Consider the following 18,673-nt stretch of genomic DNA (forward strand, 5'->3'; position numbering starts at 1 on the left):
GTTCAGCATAAGACAGTTGTTTTGTCAGTGAACCTTGTGAGCTGTAATAGAGCCAAATTTTGTAACGTTACCTTTGTTAAATGTTGCTGTTGTCCCTGGCTTCATATGAGCAGAGGAAATCTCAGCTAGATGCTAGGCTAATTTATACAATGTAAAATGCCATAGGCTTGTACCATAGATATATATACATAGATGCTGCACCCTGGCTTGTGGGATGCGTCAGCCATCTTGCCTAGGTGCTCTGACCGGTTCAGACCCGTGTCAGACTCGGCAAAAATGCCACATTTTTGCTCTGCATTTGGGTGTACGAACGAAAGAAGTGTTAAAACCAAGCAGAAGGGAATAACATTCCACAGGTAAGAAGTTGTTTTACAATATTTTATTGTTACGAACATGTTTAATGAGATATATATCTCAAAAAGTGACCCTTCTTTTAAGCTAATCAAGTAAAGTAACTGTCCTGATCTGGTCCTAATGCCAAATTAAGCTAACGCTGTGTCACACAACTGAAAGAAAAAAGGTTAATATTTATATAATATTACTTATAACATTATGATGCTCTGTCAAACAGCTATGTCGGTGTATGTGTTATTCCAAATTGTCAACTATCTGTTTCATGGCACCAACGTGACATAACGCAGTATAACGTTAGTAGTTAACTTGTGGCCTGAATTGTAACGGCAAATTATGTGGAACTGCGTTTTTCTGACACACTTATTTTGTGTGTAGTTTCCCAAAAAACACAGATAGGAGACGGGCATGGGTAGCAGCAGTGAGGAGAAAGGACTTTGTCCCAGTGACTCCTCAGTCATCTGCAGCTGTCACTTCAGACCTGAGGACTTTGTGTAAACATGCAGCTCTATTTATTTTCACTTGTACAAAACCAACATTTGTTAATCAGAATCTACACTGCAGCTCGGCACAACCCTGCTGATACACTGTTTTTTGCACATTGTGTGAAATGTGAATAAACATTTATAGTCAAAATTAATAATTAAATGACATCATGGTGGGCATTGTACATCTAGTAAGAAAAAAGAATATTTATTATATGGGGAAAGTTTAGTTTAAATGTGTTGTAGAACTATTACTGTTACTTTATCTACATAAGATCAAATACTTTGGTATGAAAAGCTACATTTTTTATTTTACCAAGTATCCTGTATCATAACTACATGTCTCACGATTGTAACAAACCAAACTGCATGAAAATCGGTTGAGAATTCAGCGAGTAATGATGATTTTAATCATAAATAATCTCCTGCCTCAACAAACATACATGCATTAGGAAGCGCGGCCCCACCTGGGCAAGATGGCGGCCGCGTTGACGTATCGCTCCAATGAGGAGCACCGTTGAATGCGGCATCTACGTATATATATCTATGGGCTTGTGCTAATAACGTTAGCATGTTGTATTTGTGGGCAAAATGTGTCCAGATAAAGACAAGTGTTTGTCTGTGAATGCTGCGAGTTATAGTGAAGCTGATTTGTGTTTGAAACTGTCTCTATTAAGCCATGTTTAATGTGTGTTTAATGTGTGTTTAATGTGTGTTTATGTGTTTTGAATCAGCTAAACTTTACAGCACTTCACAGAAACCTCGTCGCCACCTAGTGTTTTGGAGGTGTAACTGCAGAGTGACACAGACCACCGCACAAGTATAAATGCTCACAACAGCGTAGTCTCTGACGCACAAGTATAAATCCGCCTTAAGGCTGTGACATGTCGTTACATTTCTAGGGAGGTGCATGTCAGGCTAACACATAGGTGTGGGTAGTGCTGAACTTTTATCTTCAAATCTGTTTAGTGATGTCTGTAAATTGTTATGTCTGGCTGTGTTTGTTTTTCTTTCTCTCTGCTGTGCTCAGCTCTCTATTGCAAAAGAGATGTTGCCTTTAATGATATTATCTGATTATCTGGGTGTTCATCATTTCAAGAGAACACCACTTGGCGAGGAGTGCTGATCTGTTCTGGAGGCTCGTGGTGGCCTGACACCTCAGATGCTATGACACATACTGAGAATTGATGTTAGTTTTTCCTCTAATTCATCATCAATCTGTGCAGCATGAGAATAAGCTTCTTAAATACACATCTACACATACCTTCACACACACACACACACACACACACACACACACACACACACACACACACACACACACACACACACACCAGGCTATAACTTGTAGCAGCAACAATATTAACTTGACATTGAAGCTTTCAGTGTTTTGGTTTTGAGACAGCTTCAGGTGAACAGAGTGTCCTCTCAGAGCCCTTATGATACATGGTTGTGCTAAAAGTGGCACCAGTAAGAGCTGGGTGAACCTCTACTGGAGACGGATGAGTAAGACTAGAGGAATGCTGCAATTTAAACTGACCAGTGTGGTGGATAAGAAGTTGGTGTACTTACTGGAAACAAGTGAGATTCATGCATAGTAATGCTGGAACAAGACTGTGAGTCTGCAGCCGAGCTAGCAACTCTGTCAGGCTCTACAGGCAACACCACATCTCATTTTGGTGTGTTAAACATGCTAATAACTGGTACAGTAATAAGTTTTAAATGTTCAGAAGCTGCAGTGACGTTGCGACAGCTGGTTTTGTTTTCACCTGGTGTTAGAGTCCTGCACGGGTCCATTTTTGAAAAGAGCTCAGCACCAGACCGGGGTGCCGAAAAGGGGGGACAAAGGAGAAGGATTCTAGGGGCCCATGATTAAGAGGGGCCCAGAGAGGGCCCTTATAAAATTATAATACTGACAAAAAATAATATGACACTAAGTTATTAACTAACTTATAATCACAAATATATTTTATTTACAATGTACTGGTAACAATAACTTTATTTGTTTTGGAAACATGAATGCCCCCCCCCCCCCCAAAAAAAAACGGGAGAAAAAAAAAAGGCTTAATATTCGATTTTTTCCCCCCATAATCGAATCCCGTGCCATCGAACGAAGCTTCAAAGTTTCAAATTTTTTGGGTCAGCCCTATAACGTACACTCTACAGAGCCAGGTCCAGGATCCTCTTCAAGTTTGTCAGGGAGGAATGTGGAAGTGGAGGAAGAGATTGTTCTTTTTTCACAAATGTGGGAATGATAGTCAAAAATAGCATCAAAATGCATGGTTTTATGTAAAATAGCATCAAAAATTTTTGTCGGCCTCCCGGCCAGCTGTGCCTTGAGCCCAGTAAAAATTCTTTTCATGGGGCCCAAAATCCCTGGCGGCGCCCCTGGCACCAGAACCGACCCGTTACCTGTCATTATGTCTACGTCAAAGCTGCACCCATCAATAAAACAAAAACTGTGAGTGCCAGGGTGGTGGAAGAGTCAGAAGGAGTCAGGAGATTAACCAAAACTCAGAGGGCTTCATCCTCCAGGAACCATGAATGTTAGCACAAAATTTCATCTTACTCCATCCAGCAGTTGATGAGATATATCAGATATATCAGTGTGGACGAGAGCAGTGCAGCTAGCTGGCTTAGATTTTTAAAAGCATTTCCTGAAACAAGTGAACTCATCTGGCTCTTGCAACACTGACTCTGCAGACACTGAATCCTCCCACCCATACTGATGTAAACCACTTCCTAGAAACTTCTGGAAGTCGGAGGAATTATTTCTGCACATGCACAGACAAACAGCCCGTTCAACATATCAACACCTAAACACTGGAGGAAATCGAGTGTCCACAGTTAAAGATATGAATATCTCCTAATGATTTCACTGCTGACTCTGTTCAGTCTGTAGAGGAAGGTTGTCACCACAGACTGAAACCGCAGACTGAACCCACGGTATGATCCACACTGACTGAGCGTGTGATCTCATTTCTGTCATCTCCTCTCTCCACATCAGCTGTTTCCATCTACAGCGTCCCTTCATGGGAACTGCTTGTGACTGTGCTACAGTTATAAAGGTGAGTCAACGAACAATAAGCGATTGTCAGGAAAGGTTGATGCAACACAAAGATACCTGGGCCCCGTCTCGACGCTGTGAAACCTCCCAACAAAGATTTTGATGTTGTGAGAAAGTTTGTAAAGAGTTCTGGGTGAGATTAAAAAAAGCTAATCAAAGTGCTGTGGGAACAAACCGGAGCTGCTCTGTGTCTTTTTAAGGGCGAGCGTGTCTGTCATCTATAATAGACGACAGTCTTAATCCAGAACCGTGGAAAACACACATTCATTATATAAAGTGATCCCTTAAGACCATGAAAAGCCAACTGGTACAAACACTGGGTGGCTGGCGACAGTAAGAAGATGGCAGCTGACAATTATGTAGCAGAGACACTCTCTGTAAAATAAACACCGATAAGGTCACTGTCATTAAAACACACTTAGCCACAGTGAGACGATGCTGTGTGATGCACGACGTGACAGACGACAGGGAACAACAAAGAGAAGGAACAGAAGTGGGTTTGTTATTGATAGACCCACTGAGATAATGTGCCCGGGAAATTGAAGGAGTGATGTTCTCTCGTACCACAATAAGGTGTCTCAGGTGCAACTGAGCAAGGATTTTATCTGTTATCTCGGCAGTAGAAGACTGGTGTTAATGGGTGAAACTGGTGCCAAAATAAGATTATGACTAAGTGAAAATGGCATCCATGCTATTCAGTGTGACAGCAGTATTCATGTAATATAGCAAACAAGCTAATGGCGCTAACGATGGATCAAAAATACCAAACAAAAGCCAGAGACTGTGTCGTATTAAGTATCTGTGAGCTGTAAATTCACCACGTCCAAGCAAAAGAGAGACGATAATGTTATCTCAGAGACTTAAGGTGGAAAGTTTCTCCTCCTCTGTGCTGCTGTCTGTACCAAGGAGTATCGTCAAAGTCATGAGCGCTCACTCTGCAGCAAAATCTGGGGACCTAAACGTCCCCCGAAGTAAAAACCACTGCTCGACTTGAAGTAACCTCAGTCGACCGAGGGGAATCTGACTGATGATCCCAATCTCCGACCTTCAACGGTCAGCCCTAGTTAGATATGTGCCATTTCTTTATTGCTACCATTTCACAGCAATGTCTCAGCCTTACTTTATTTCGAAATCACAAGAGGAGAAAATATGAGTCACTGACGGCCGACTAAACTGAATAAATCCATGAGCACAACCAGAAGGGAACCACCCATAAGGGACACATTCAGGTGAAACACAAGAGTTACTTCCTCTAAACTATTCTTGGACAGATGTCTGTACAAAACAAAGTTTCATTATCATGAACACATGTAGTGCATGTTCTCTTTGCTTCTTCACTCCACTCAATCAACTTACTCCACACCCAGCAGCCTCTTCTTAGTTTCACTTTCACCTGATGTCGGCAGTAGGAGAACGGTAAGCTCACCTCTCAGCCCTGTTTACTGCTGTGGGCCGACATGGACCCTTAATTGTACTATGAACAGAACCGTGTGTGCACCCAGGTTACCGAAGCTATCTGTGGACATTCAGTTCAGATAGTATGTCTGAATCTGACTAGTTTTATCCGACACATGAATGAATGAGGAAGAGAACAATGGAAACAAGGACAGACGGAAAAGCCTCAGCATCCAGCCCTCTGACACACAGACAGAGTTTAGTGACAGAGTCTGTTCAGAGGCTCAGACGAGGAATATCCAAATCTGAAGGTCAAATCTGATCTTAAGCATTGGTTAATGTCACATTTTCAAACTGTAGTTGGTCATCATTTGCTGTTACTTAAGACATACTGATTTCCCCCACATTAATAAAGCCACTGTTAATAATAAAAAGTATCAGTATCGATATCTCTAGCCTTTTTTAGATAGGAACTGTGCAAATTTGCAGGAAAGCCCAATCAGTCTTTTTTCAGCATTGGCAGTATAAAAACAAAATCGGGGAGTGCAGCAAAATGCCGCCTACCTACTTTTGTTTATACAGAATGTGCCTTTTTCGGGGCAATGGGGGGCGTGAGCAAGTAACAAAACGTGTAGCTCAGCGTGTGACGTAAACAGTGACGTGGGAGGGAAGCCGCGGCTGGTCAGTCCTTCGGTGATTCTCTCATAAGTCGGCCCGTTCTTCACCGTCCCCGTCATCTGACGGTTAATGGCCTCTTCGTTTGCGAGGACAAGGAGGGCGCGCAATTCCTTGTCTCCCCAGTTGCTCATCTTTACAGTGTCTGTCAGGTTTGTGTTTCCCTCTTGCTACTAGCTGCTCGCTAATTCCTGCTATCAGCTGTTTCCTGTTTATCCACCGCCAGTGGCTCGCACGTGCAGCCCCTCCTACAAGTCATCATCAGCCCTTCGCGTGGCGGAAGGCTGCCTCGGTCTGTTTAAACTGAAAGGGTTCTGCCAATATGTCTACCCTACGAGGCGGAAAATTGGGCACCTTGGATCAACTCGCCAATCCGGCTCTGTGTGTCTAAACACTTGCAGCTTGTCGGCCAAACGGCCCAACATTCACTGAAAATCTGGCAGTGTAAAAGAGGCTAGTGATTCTGGCCCTGTGTTACTCGATATTAGATAGAAACCAAATTTTGACGTAGCACCCACCCCTATTAAATGGGGTGCATGTTATGAAGATGCACTTATGTGTCCACCAGTCAGGAAGCTTGAACCAATCCAAGAACAGATTTAGAGAACAATACAGTGCTCTGCAGAGGTGGTCCTCCACCAGAGTCCAAGTTTGAGCCAAGAAACACTGAGCTAGCAGCCCTGAGTGGCATTAAAGGTTTGAAACTTTAACAATACAAACATAAGAAACCCTGTGTGTTTCACGTCTCAGAAAATTTGTATTAAAAAAAGAACAGTAAAGAGTTGAGCTTTGTCTGGATGGTGATGGCTTCCTCCTGTGTGTGAGACAGACTGAAGGATGGACAGAGAGGAGGAACAGGAGGAAGAGGAGGACACACTGACAGGATGTTCTGGTGAGTTTGGACAGTACTGCAGATTGGAGCAGACACTTACAGACTGGTCCAAAACAATGTCCGGCATATGGCCTGTCTCAGTGGGACGTTCAGTCCTCAACCACAACGCCCCCTGAAATATTTGGTTTTCCCCTTGTCCTACACACACACACACACACACACACACACATACACGCACACTAACACATTAACACACACACACTAACACATTAACACACACACACACACACTGATGAGCTCTCCATCCTCTAGGAAGGAGATGATAGAGAAAAGGATGATGATTTTTATGGCAGGCAAATGAAGGAGAGCCTCAATGTCTCTCTCTCTGGACCCCAGTGACTGTGTGGGTGTGAATCAGCACAACAGGGTTGAACAGTGTGTTGAAACAGTTAATTCCTGGACATAACTTCATGTAAATCACCATCTGTCTCCCACAGCCTCGACTTGCCAAAACACAGAGTCACAGCAGTTGACACCAGTGAATTAGATCAACATTACATCTTCAGCTCGAGGGACAAAATCTTGTCACGGAAACACTGAATCAGAATCTCAAAGGAGCTGCTGTCATTATTTAACGGGGTGTTAACTGCAAATAAAAGTATATTTAGTAAAAAAGGTCATGCACGTACTCTGAAGTGGGGTTTGCAGTTAATTTATCTTAAGTGGTTTTGGTCATTTTATAGCACAAACGGAATAAAGAGGCATCAGTTGCTCTCTCTCAGCCTCTGTATGACTTTGTAAAGCAGGAAGCAGCCGTCAATAATGATTGAATTGAAAATATATCACAGCATAAAGGTAATTTTATATAATATATGTCATATAATTTCTGTATTTATAAAAAAAAGTCTGCGGACAGACTGGGCTGAGAGGATGAAACCGTCTTAACTTATCTGGCTGTTCAAAGTCAGACAGTCAACATTTCCTTCTATGTTTCCCTTTAGAAGAGGGGAGTTAAAATTAAACTCTGACGCCATCTAGTTGTGTCTGACTGTTACATGTGTTCCCACATACTGAACAATATTCAAAAATACTGTGTAACGAAAGGTATTAAAAATGTAAAGTAAGGCAAAAACATAAAATATAACCCATTACAGGGACGTCAAATTAATGATTAATTGTCATTACCTAAAAGAGAGTCTGTTTAGGGAGTAAAACTTCAAAATAAAAGTGTCCTATAAAATCTATTAATGGACCTGATTTTCTCAACTTTTCACCATCTCCATCATCTCCTCTCCTTCTTCTGCATCTGTCCCATCATTTCATGTCTCACAGTCCTGTCCCATCCTCGGTGCCCTCTCCTCAGACTGCAGGACACCACCTGTGCTCCACTGTTGGGGTCAGAAGTTCAGGCGAAAACCAACCCTCCCACGGGAAGTGTCCAGAAAAGCGAGGGCTGCTATTTAAAGACTCAGCGATAATGAGGAGGCACGGGTGGAATCTTGGAGCCATGTTCTCTTTCATCGTAAACACTCACACCATAAACCCTGTGCACTCTCACACACAAACACACACAACACACACACACACCTCTCATCAGCCATAATAAATGCACCCAGCTGTGACAGCACCAGTTAATCCAGCTTTAGAGACGTAAAAACTAAGACAAGTCCGTGTGCAACAAGTTCTGCTGTTGCAGTAAGAGGTGATTTTAATGGGGCACGTTGGTATCTTTTACTGGCCGCCAGAGGGTCCAGTCCAGGCCACTGGATGACATTGCACTCCTAATGTTGATGGACTTGTGAAGGCTGAGGTGGAATTTATACTTCTGCGGTGAATCAATGCCGTAGTACATGGAACCTACGCTGTAGCCTGATGTGCACCTCCCCAGTAATGTAACTGCACAGTGTCTCAGTGTCACAGACCTCCTGTCTGTCTCTGTAAGCTGAAACCATTTCCCTCAGTGGAAACAAAGCTTTGATTTACTTTAATTTCACAGATAAGAAACAATAAATTGTGAAGACAATAAAGCCTCCACTAAAATAGCATTTTAAGACTTGTGTGTGATTTATCCTGGCTTCATATGAGCAGAGGAAATCTCTGCTAGCTGCTAGGCTAATTTATACAATGTAAAATGCCATAGGCTTGTGCTAATAACGTTAGCATGTTGTATTTGTGGGGAAAATGTGTCCAGATAAAGACAAGTGTTTGTCTGTGAATGCTGCGAGTTATAGTGAAGCTGATTTGTGTTTGAAACTGTCTCTATGAAGCCATGTTTAATGTGTGTTTAATGTGTGTTTAGAATCAACTAAACTTTACAGCACTTCACAGGACATGTTAAAATTGCACTTATTTTTCTTCAGACATCTGTAAAATGTAAAATGTATATTTTCAGAATGTACTTGTTCTTCTTTACAACAAAAGAAAGGGAAGATTTTGTAGGTGGTATTATTTATAAGTTATTATGCAATGGTTTTACTGGTCTTGCCCACTTGAGAAAAAAATTGGTCTTTACGCAGCCCATGAACTAAAACACATCTGACATCTCTGCTTTAAAGGGACATTGTGTAACATTTTCAGTTGTTTATTGGCAAAAATTGATGTCTGCATTCATAAATATGTCATCACTGGTGTACTATTACCTCCACCAATAATCTGATTTATTCTCGTAAAAGGAGAATTTTGGATTTGTTTGTACATTGTGCGGGTAAGTCGTCTGTGGGGTTCCATTACGTTTCGCCATCTTGAGAATACACCCGCCAGCAAGGGACAGACAGCACTGCCTTCGGCGTTTTCGTTGAGAGCCAGGCAGCACTGCGTGACTGAGGAGCCGAAGCAGAGGAGCAAGAGGCGCTTCGCTACTACCCTGGCAAATCTGAAACAAACTCCCACTCTTTGAGCATAATGCAGGATCATGCATATGCAGCATCATGGGAGACGGAATCCTTGTCGCCAAGAAAGCGCAAAAGGGAATAGAAAAGGCAGTGTGACTGGCGAATTAAAAAAACGAAGGCCCACATCGGGGTAGCCTTTCCCAGGTAGAGAGAGCTGCTGAGGGAGAATGGTAATGCAATCACAGGCCAGCGCCGCTGTTGGCTGTTAGCGGCTGTTAGCGGCCAGTCGCTAACAGCCTCATCCCTCTCCTCGCATCACTGCGTCGCTGTTAGCCGTTGTTAGCGCTGGCCTGTGATTGTATTACCTTTCTCCTTCAGCAGCTCTCTCCACCTGGGAAACCCCAATGCTTACCCTTGTTTTTTTAATTTGCCGGTCACGCTACCTTTTTGATTCCCTTTTGCACTTTCTTGGCGACGAGGATTCCGTCTCCCGTGATGCTGCATATGCATGATCCTGCATTATGCTCAAAGAGTGGGACTTTGTTACGTGGCAGTAGTGCCGCTGGCCACTAACAGCTGTTAGCGGCGCAGTAATGCGAGGAGAGGGATGAGGTGTGTGAGGCTGAGCCACTTGTCAGTTGTCAAAGGACAAGACGTGATCGGTTTGTTTCAATTTACATCTGCCCCAACAGTCCTACGTTGTAAACACAGCCAGCATGGTGAGGAGGGGGTTTGTCAACTCGCGTCACGTGTGTCTGTGTAGCAGCCTGAATGAATACTCCATGTAGTATCGGATGACATGGTTTCATCAGTGTTATCATAGCTTTTTGGTCCACAGCGGCTACAGTTGTTGCAATACGTGTTTCAAACAGTGAGGCGCTAGAGTGCGCCATCTGTTTGAACTCAATATATGATCTCAACGTTAGATGGGAGAAATTCCTACACACTGTGGCTTTAAGGTGTTCTTGAGATATCACGTTCACAAGAATGTTTCCATGAGTTATCAGGCACCTCTAATAACAATCTGAGTCTGTCAGCAACAAAAACAAGAATTTTTAATGGGCTACAACTGATGGTGCACAGTTTGTGCCACTTTGTGATGGTTTGACAAGCTGTCGCAGTAAACATGGAGCCCACACTGTAACTAACTGCACTCCCTGAAGAAATATGATCATATTTTTGGAGAAATGAAAGAGTGATGTCAGAGAGAAGCAGACAGAGCAGCAGACAGAGGGGTCTACAGTCTGTGTTTGAAGGATATATCCAGGATGTCAAACTGACTCAGCAGCAACAACAGGTTAAACAGACAAAGATAGTTAGAAGCTAAAGCCGAACTATAGGCTACAGTTCACAGTGTAAAAGTGAACCACCACATCACTGCTGATCGACACACAACACAATGAATATAAAGGGAAACTTTGCTGATATTCAACCAGCTGTGTGGCATCGCAGTGTGTGCAGATGAACCGTGTTTGGCTTCACCCCCATGCTGCTGCCAGCACCAGGACCTCTGCCACCGGACGGGCAGGGATCTCTGGGGGCAGTCAAACATCGTTCATCTGCACACATTGTGATGACACACAGCTGGTTCAATATCAGCAAAGTCTCCCTGCTTCCCTGCACTGGTTCCTGTACAGCAGGGTCGCTCTTTGTTTCACTGTTATAATCATTACAAAGTAAAAGCAGCATGTGTATACATTCAGTAGGCTATATCTTCAGTAGCTAGCTAGCTAACCCTACACTTTTCGGGGTTTGATTTTGGTTTTGGAACAGGGAAGAAACGTATATCTTTTTCCAACCTCTCCAGGTAACGAGTATCATTAATACACGACGTGCCCCAGGCACAACATTTAGCTCCAAATCCACAAAACCATTAAGTCCTGTTGCCACCGAGCAGTCCGGTTCAGTTCGGTACGCTTTTTTCCGTTTCCGTACCACGTCTGAAGGGTTACTGTTGGTTCCAAATGTACGATACTGAAAGTGTTTGATGGAAATTATTGCATTAGTCAATGGAGCACAGCTGTGTTTTTGTTGGACCCTGGTCTGAGCTGGCTCGATGTTACGTTATGATTGGCCAGTCTGTGCCCGGGGGCGGGACTTAGCGAAGGGTCAATTGCCCATAGGGATTGGCCTCTTTTGTCGTCGTGGCTGCAGCAGTCTCTCTCAACGCTGGACCAGTTTTAAATAAAGTTGTCTCCATTTGTCGCTTAGACACAAAAACTTGGCAAAAAAAGGCCCAGGTTAAAAAATACCAGTTTCCATTTAATTATTCAACTGAAGCTTCTAACATGGTTTCATATTCAGCGTAACCTGAAATAACTTGATTCATAAAAATGCAACTTTCCTGATAATAAATACATGTCACCTTTCGCAGAGGTTATCAGGTCCCTTAACATCTTCCAATGAACATGACATGAGACAAACTGAACATATGACGACCAGGTGTTTAGTTTAATTCTTCGAGGTCCATTTTGGCTAAATCCCTTTTGTCTCTCGGGTGGAAACAGCCTGCAGAGGCTCCTCTTTCTCCCGACCCAGTGTTTATTAATAAACCTAAACAGAGTTGAGGTAGTCATGGTCACACATAGCAGCACACTGCCTGAGAGAGAGAAAGGAGGCTGGGTCAACTGTCTTTACACCCCCCTCCTGTCTAAGTTCATCTGCACACACTGCTCCTGCTCACTCTCTGCAGCTCACTTTGCTTTGTCACATGAAACTTAACTCATGTCTAATGGATTCATCCTGAGGATACTGCAGAGGAGCAGAGGAAACAAGCTTTCATAGAGAAGTGAGTACAGTTATGTTTCATGTTTCCATATTTGTGTTGTCAACTGAGTGAAAGAAAATAAAAAAAATCAATCATTCATTCTGCTCCAACTTTCAAATAACGTGCTGAACTAATTTAGCAGTTAAAAAAGCAAAACGCGCCTCACATGAAACTTATTTTATGTTTAATATAAGACGAAAAGTGAGTGTTCAGACAGCCGAGCGTATATAGGCCAGTGCCGTCTTTGAGTGGTGGAGGTCTGAAGGAATTTGGCTTTTGCCCACGCCTGTCCTGCAGCGAGACAGCTGGTGACTGTCATGTTTTCCCCAGGGCTTTATTCAGCCATGCATGGCACAACTCTGCAGCCCTGGAGTTTTACTGCTCATGTACCGTACTTGTGATCTGACCTTGGAACTGCTGCGTCTTGAAATTTGCTCTCCAAAGTTTTGGCGGGGAAACAGCAGCTATCGGTTGAACGACACATTTGTCTCCCATGGCCTTTCTACATTACTAATCTCCACTGATGACAGTATTAGGTCAATTTGATCAATTTACCCTTGCGGAGTCTCTGGGCAGTCTTGGCAAACACCTCAGAGGGTGAAATTACAACTACATTATTCAGCAGGGGAGAGTGCAGATGCCCATCCATCGGCACGGTGACATGTTATGATAATCTGCTCCATAATGTAATCTGTGTAATGCCACTTGTTGGAGCTTCAGACGAAAGACGTCTGTACGTTTGTGTCTGTATCAGTGGTGTTGGTTGTTGTTTGAGGTGTGTCTCTGGTCACTGCCAAGAGGACAGTTGGTCCGCGGCCCATCAAGCCTCACAGGACAGCTGCTGGTACCATACCCTCTGCTGAACTGCCCCCATTGCCCCGCTCTACATGTCTGCATGTGCTAATGACATCAGCATAACTCAACCAGACGTCTGGCCAAAATATGAACTCTGCTGACATGTCGCCAATGCAGGTCAGGGCTAGGGATGGGCATCATTAAGATTTTAACAATACTACTACTCTTACAAACACTGCTTTTTGTTCAGGGTTAAGGGGAAAAAAATTAACGCATTAACCTTTTGAAACCTGAGCGAACTGGCTGTATTTTTTTTTTTGTTCTTTTTTTTTTCTTTTTAAACATGGGAAGAAGGCAATGAGCAATGAAAGAGGAAATGACCCCAAAAAATCAGCAAGAAATCTGTAGAAAAGAGAAAATTAAAAACAGGAAAATAAGAAAAAAGGGTCAAAGGGTGCAGATGACCCCGGCCCACGGCCAAGGGGTCTTACTGACTTAAATCACTGATGGTACAAGTTAATGTTACAGCTCATGTACATGTAGTTTTATGATTACAACATATTTCCACGTGCCATTAGATGCTCCCACCCCACAAGTACCGTGAAATGATGCCGTTTACCTGACGGAGGGGGTCGGGTGTGCGATGAGCAAACTCCCAAGTGCCGCTGATGTAAACATGTGAGGCGGACTATAGCCTGAGCAGCTAGGTCAGAATGCCTCACCAAAAATCAGGAGCTTCTAAAAGAAATCCAGGGTAAAGAAAGAACAAGACAATAAAAGGAGAAGAGAGGCAAAAAACCCCCAAAATAAAACGTGAAGAAGCAACATGTATGACAGACAAAGCTGATAGAAGAAGTGAGCGAGTTAGTTAGTAAGAAAACCTGCTGTGTTGGGTTCAGATTTAAAGCTACAGTGAAGACAGATATCATATTAAACTACAGGACCTAAGGCATCTATTGGTACCAGCCATGTTGTGATATCTTATCAGAAAGGGGGGCAACTGGCGCTCCAAAGTTAGGCTACATTTTGGCGAGGGGGGGAAAAGGAACATTGCATTTGTTCAAAATGTTGTATTTAAATATTTCTGCACACTGGGGTCCCTGAACTGTCTTCGAGTTCTGCACACAATTTAAACAACATTTGATTATAGTTGCCTTAAGATTTAATTAATACCCATGTACGCTCCTGATTTGATCTTGTGATTTAATACCCTGCAGTAATTTCTTCAATCAATGTTTGATTTTACTTCTCTCTAATCAGTCAATGGAGGGGATTTTTCAGCCCCTGGGCCACATGTGACTACCTCTGATTTTCAGAGTAAGAAAATTAGGTCTTAACACAGAGTAGAGACAAAATACATGTGGAATTATAATTGGATCATATACGCAGGAAGTATAAAATTTTCCATAGTGATGTGTACAGTAACCCCTCCCCTTTGACGGGTGTGGATGAGGCGCCAACTTTTTAAAATGTTGTCTCTCCGCCAATATTTCCTAACGGCTGCTCTGAGCGTCTGCATCAGCTCTTGTGAAGTATAACCATACGTCACAGCGTTGTGCTCTCTCCGCTGTTGTCACTGAGAGCAGGGCCTGTGTGTGTGTGTGTGTGTGTGTGTGTGTGTGTGTGTGTGTGTGTGTGTGACACAGAGCTGGCCCCGCCCCTCGCACATACAGCAGGCTGTGAGGCTCCGACGCACAGAGAGCTCTCCTCTGGATTGAATGGCAAAAATGCATCAGTGACGAATGTCTAATCTTATTGCAAATTAGAAACGGAGTAGGGGAGATATATCTTCTGAATTTCTCCGTTAACGTTGGAGCTTATCAATCCTGCAGTCTTTCATAATTCAGTCAGGTGTATTATTTGTTACCACAACACTCCAGCTATCACGCTCAATAAGCTATCTAACATATCTGTGTGCTTCTGTCCAGGGATGAGAGTTCTGTGAAAGAGACTTTCACAACACAAGTGTCTACAAGAATCAGTCTGAACCAATGGACGACGATAACGTTTTATCTTCTGGGTTTGAGCCTCTCTTCATTAAAGAGGAGGTCGCAGATCCGGACAGTACCCTGATGGAGCAAAGCAAGTGTAACACGACACAGTCTGGGTTAGCCTTCACAGCAACAGCGCTGAACCAATCAGCTTTAATCAGGCCATACTTACAGGAGATGGATGAGTTACTAAAAAGCTGCGAGGAGCTCACTGGGATCCAGTTTGGCTCTCACTTCTCAGACAGTTACAAGGAAACAAGTCTGACTGAATCAACTTACAGCCACGTCAAGAAGGAAGACACGATGGAGAGCGATAGAGAGACAAGTGTTTCTGCCCATCTTTCCACAAGCTACATCGACACACACATTGACAGGGCTGGAACGGAAGACCAGCCGGCACAAGGTCGGTCGCAAGGCTTGGGCACCATCATCAACAGGTGTGGAGCGACCACAGAAGCTTCGCGCCAAAGAGACATGCCGCTGACCTCAGCAGGAAACAAACTGAGTGACAACATGGTGGAGTACGAGGGTCAGCTGTTGGGGATGTTGGCCATGCTGGAGAGCTGCATGGAAGAGACTGGGATGGACTTTGAGCCTCAGGGATGGGCGACAGATGAGAGCCAAGAGTACGTACACATCAGTAAGAATCCTCAGCTTCACCGGGGGACAACACTGGTGCCCATTCAGCAAGTACGGCCAAGGAAGTTGGAGACCCAGATGATGCAATCAGAGTCCTGGGCTGGTCAGCATGCAGGAGATGAAGTTTCCAAGGAAAGCAGAAATGAGGCGATGGAGAGCTCAGCAGCAAATGAAAGCCAGCAGAGTTCTGTGCTTAGCCGTGACAACATGGGTGGCTGCTCAATGGAAACACTGGAATGGCAAGAGCAGGTGGTTCTTGGTCCTCAGCTCAGGTCTTCATTAGACAGTACAGGAAATGATCCAATGTACTGTGAGGTGACAAAGACAGGATATACATCTACTAACGAAGACACATGCATGAAGGGAGACGTAACTGAAGTAGATGACGCTGAATCACCAGCTGAGGAGAGACAGGAGCTCGAGATGGACACCATTAATTCAGGATCCGGCATAAACGAACTCAGCGCCCTGGGGTGTCAGATGGAGGAGTGCATTGAGGAGGTACAGCGGTTAGAGAAGAGGAGGAGGGAGCTGCTGACGGAGGTGCTGGAGTTAAGAGGGGATAAAAACAGAGAGGAGGCAGAGGGGAGCAATGAGGAGGAGACGGAGGAGCAAATTGAAAGCAAGGTGGCAGAGCTGATGAATGCGCTGAAGAGGGAGGAGGAGGTGAGGAGAGAGGAGAGGAAGAAAGAGATTCAGAGCCTCAGGGAGGAGAGGGCAGAGGAGGAGAGGACGCTGTGGAGGGTGAACCTGGAGAGACAGGGGCTGTATGAGGAGCTGAGGAAGCTGAAGAGGAGGCTGTTTGGGATGGCGAGGGACTGCGCTCACAACCAGGCCGCCCTGAACACCCAGCGCCGTGAGGTGGAGCTGCTGAAGAGAGAAGAGGTAAGAAACCCAACTCAAGAATCTGTCTACCTAATTTCAGAGGAAACCACAACATAAAAACCTCTCTCTCTTCCAGGAGAAGCTGCAGTCGCTGGTGCTCCAGCTGACGGAGGAGGGCTCCCAGCTCAGGGCGGCTCAAACTCAACAGCTCTTAGAGCTTCAGGCACAGCTTCATGCCCAGAGCTCCAGTCAGACGTCCAACACCCAGGAGGAGCTGACCGAGTACAGGAGGCACTCTTGTGGGGACATCCAGCAGTACCTGCAGGGGGGGCTGAAGGCCCTGGAGGAGAGGTGCTGTCACGGCCTAAAAATCATGTTTTTACAAGTTTTTATTTGCTCATGCTGTGTGTGATTAAAGTGTAAACTGTTGCCTTGGCCAGGTATGAACCCATTTTGCTGACACTGCTGAAGAGAAGGGAGGCAACAGCCGGCGCGCTGGCAAAAGCTAAAGAGCAAGCCCAGGAGCTGAAGGCCCAGCTGAGGCCCCTGAAGGAGGAGATCCAGAAGCTGATTCTCCAGAGGGCTTGTTTGGAGGAGAAACTCAAATTGATTCACATACAGAGGAGAGAGGATGTGGGGCAGTACAAGGTAAGCAAGACGGCAGGCATGGGGCAGGGGGACATAAGATGAAGGTAGAGCCAGAAGGTCCTTGTCCCTGTTTCCACCAGCAGTAAGCCTTCAGACATGGTACCTAGACCCTCGGTGTGTTCAGACAGTCCTCTTAAATGTGGGCGGGGTTGTTGTCACTCACTGCTCCGTCCAGCACTCGCTGTATTTCCTCATCAGCGGTGACACAGATGGAAGTCTGCACCTGGTTTATCGTCCACAGAACGAGGCTGCACGCCCACATTTTCACAACAAAATACAACAGGCTGCAGTGAGAGTCTCTCTCCATGGGATATTTAAAAATAGCAGCTTTGTGCATTTAGTCCTTCTCAGGCAAGCTCAGGGGTTTAGTGTTGCTGTAGCCCACAGGAAGTGAGGATTAGAATATATGACCTTCACATAATCCGCTCCAAATGAATCTATATTTTTAAAGTCATTACTAAAAGTGTGTGTCATATAAAAACTAAAGTGATGGTCAAAGTTGTCACAGTGAAATTTAAGGTGTGCTGATGGATTCACGTCATCAACTCATGCATTGAGTAACATTACAAGTTAACGTTCCACCTTAAAAGTTGCCGGCAGTCGGCTCCTGAACAGAACTGTACCGGACTGCTTGGCGGAAACAGGGCTTAACTGTTCTTTAACTGTGCGCCAGTAAAAGTCTGGTCACATGATACAAAAACCAATAAAGCTATGTCTTACAGGAGACGGTGTATTTTCTGGAGGACAGCAGCAGAGAGCTGAAGACAGAGTTGAAGATTCAGAAAAGAAAAACCAAAGAAATCGAGGATCTGAAAGACAGCCTCACCAAACAACTTCTCCTCTACAGGTAAGAGTTGTTGATCTGTGTTACACTTTAACATATCTCTCGGGAACAGCTCTAATCGGGACGTTTGTCTTACAGGGCTGCCATCAAGGACCATAAGCAGTGTGATGATGAGGAGACAACATGATTGACTGTAACTCTGAGTTCTGTGATTTCATTACAAACTGATCATACTCTGCTACATGATGAACTCATAGATTCATTGAATGCACTTTACACACATTAAGAGACATGCTGGTGTTAAAACAAAGGTTATTTTTAGAAGTCTGTGAAGATGAACTACACTGCAGCTTGTAGAAAGGTTTTTGCTATGAATAAAGACTGTGTTCGTTGTAATCCAAGTGCGACTGATGAGTTAATGTGTCTGCATGAAGAGCGCAGAGGGGTTCATGTACTTATAAGGGCAACACGGCCGAGGCACTAAACACTGGGACACAGAGTAATAGAGTGAGAGTAAGTTCGGCTGATGGGAAAGCACCCATGAGGTGTCATGAGGCATAACTCGCTCTTTCACTAAAAGGATTATTT

General features: G+C 44.3%; 1 protein-coding gene across 1 annotated transcript; it reads left to right on the forward strand.

Moving 5' to 3' along the window:
- The first annotated feature begins 12,265 nt into the window (after window positions 1-12,265).
- Window positions 12,266-18,486, forward strand: sync (syncoilin, intermediate filament protein). The gene is made up of 6 exons (XM_049602024.1): window positions 12,266-12,424; window positions 15,127-16,713; window positions 16,790-17,004; window positions 17,094-17,301; window positions 18,024-18,148; window positions 18,224-18,486. The coding sequence occupies exons 2-6, from the start codon at window positions 15,190-15,192 to the stop codon at window positions 18,270-18,272; spliced, it is 2,121 nt and encodes a 706-aa protein (XP_049457981.1). The 5' UTR covers window positions 12,266-12,424; window positions 15,127-15,189; the 3' UTR covers window positions 18,273-18,486.
- Window positions 18,487-18,673: the final 187 nt, after the last annotated feature.

Source organism: Epinephelus fuscoguttatus, linkage group LG17 (genome assembly GCF_011397635.1).
Source record: "Epinephelus fuscoguttatus linkage group LG17, E.fuscoguttatus.final_Chr_v1".
In the NCBI taxonomy this organism is placed as follows: Eukaryota; Metazoa; Chordata; class Actinopteri; order Perciformes; family Serranidae; genus Epinephelus; species Epinephelus fuscoguttatus.

Coding starts and splice junctions, on each gene's coding strand:
- sync (XM_049602024.1), top strand. CDS start 15,190: ATGGACGACGATAACGTTTTATCTTCTGGGTTTGAGCCTCTCTTCATT. Junction 16,714..16,789: donor AGCTGCTGAAGAGAGAAGAG/GTAAGAAACCCA, acceptor TCTCTCTTCCAG/GAGAAGCTGCAGTCGCTGGT. Junction 17,005..17,093: donor CTGAAGGCCCTGGAGGAGAG/GTGCTGTCACGG, acceptor TGCCTTGGCCAG/GTATGAACCCATTTTGCTGA.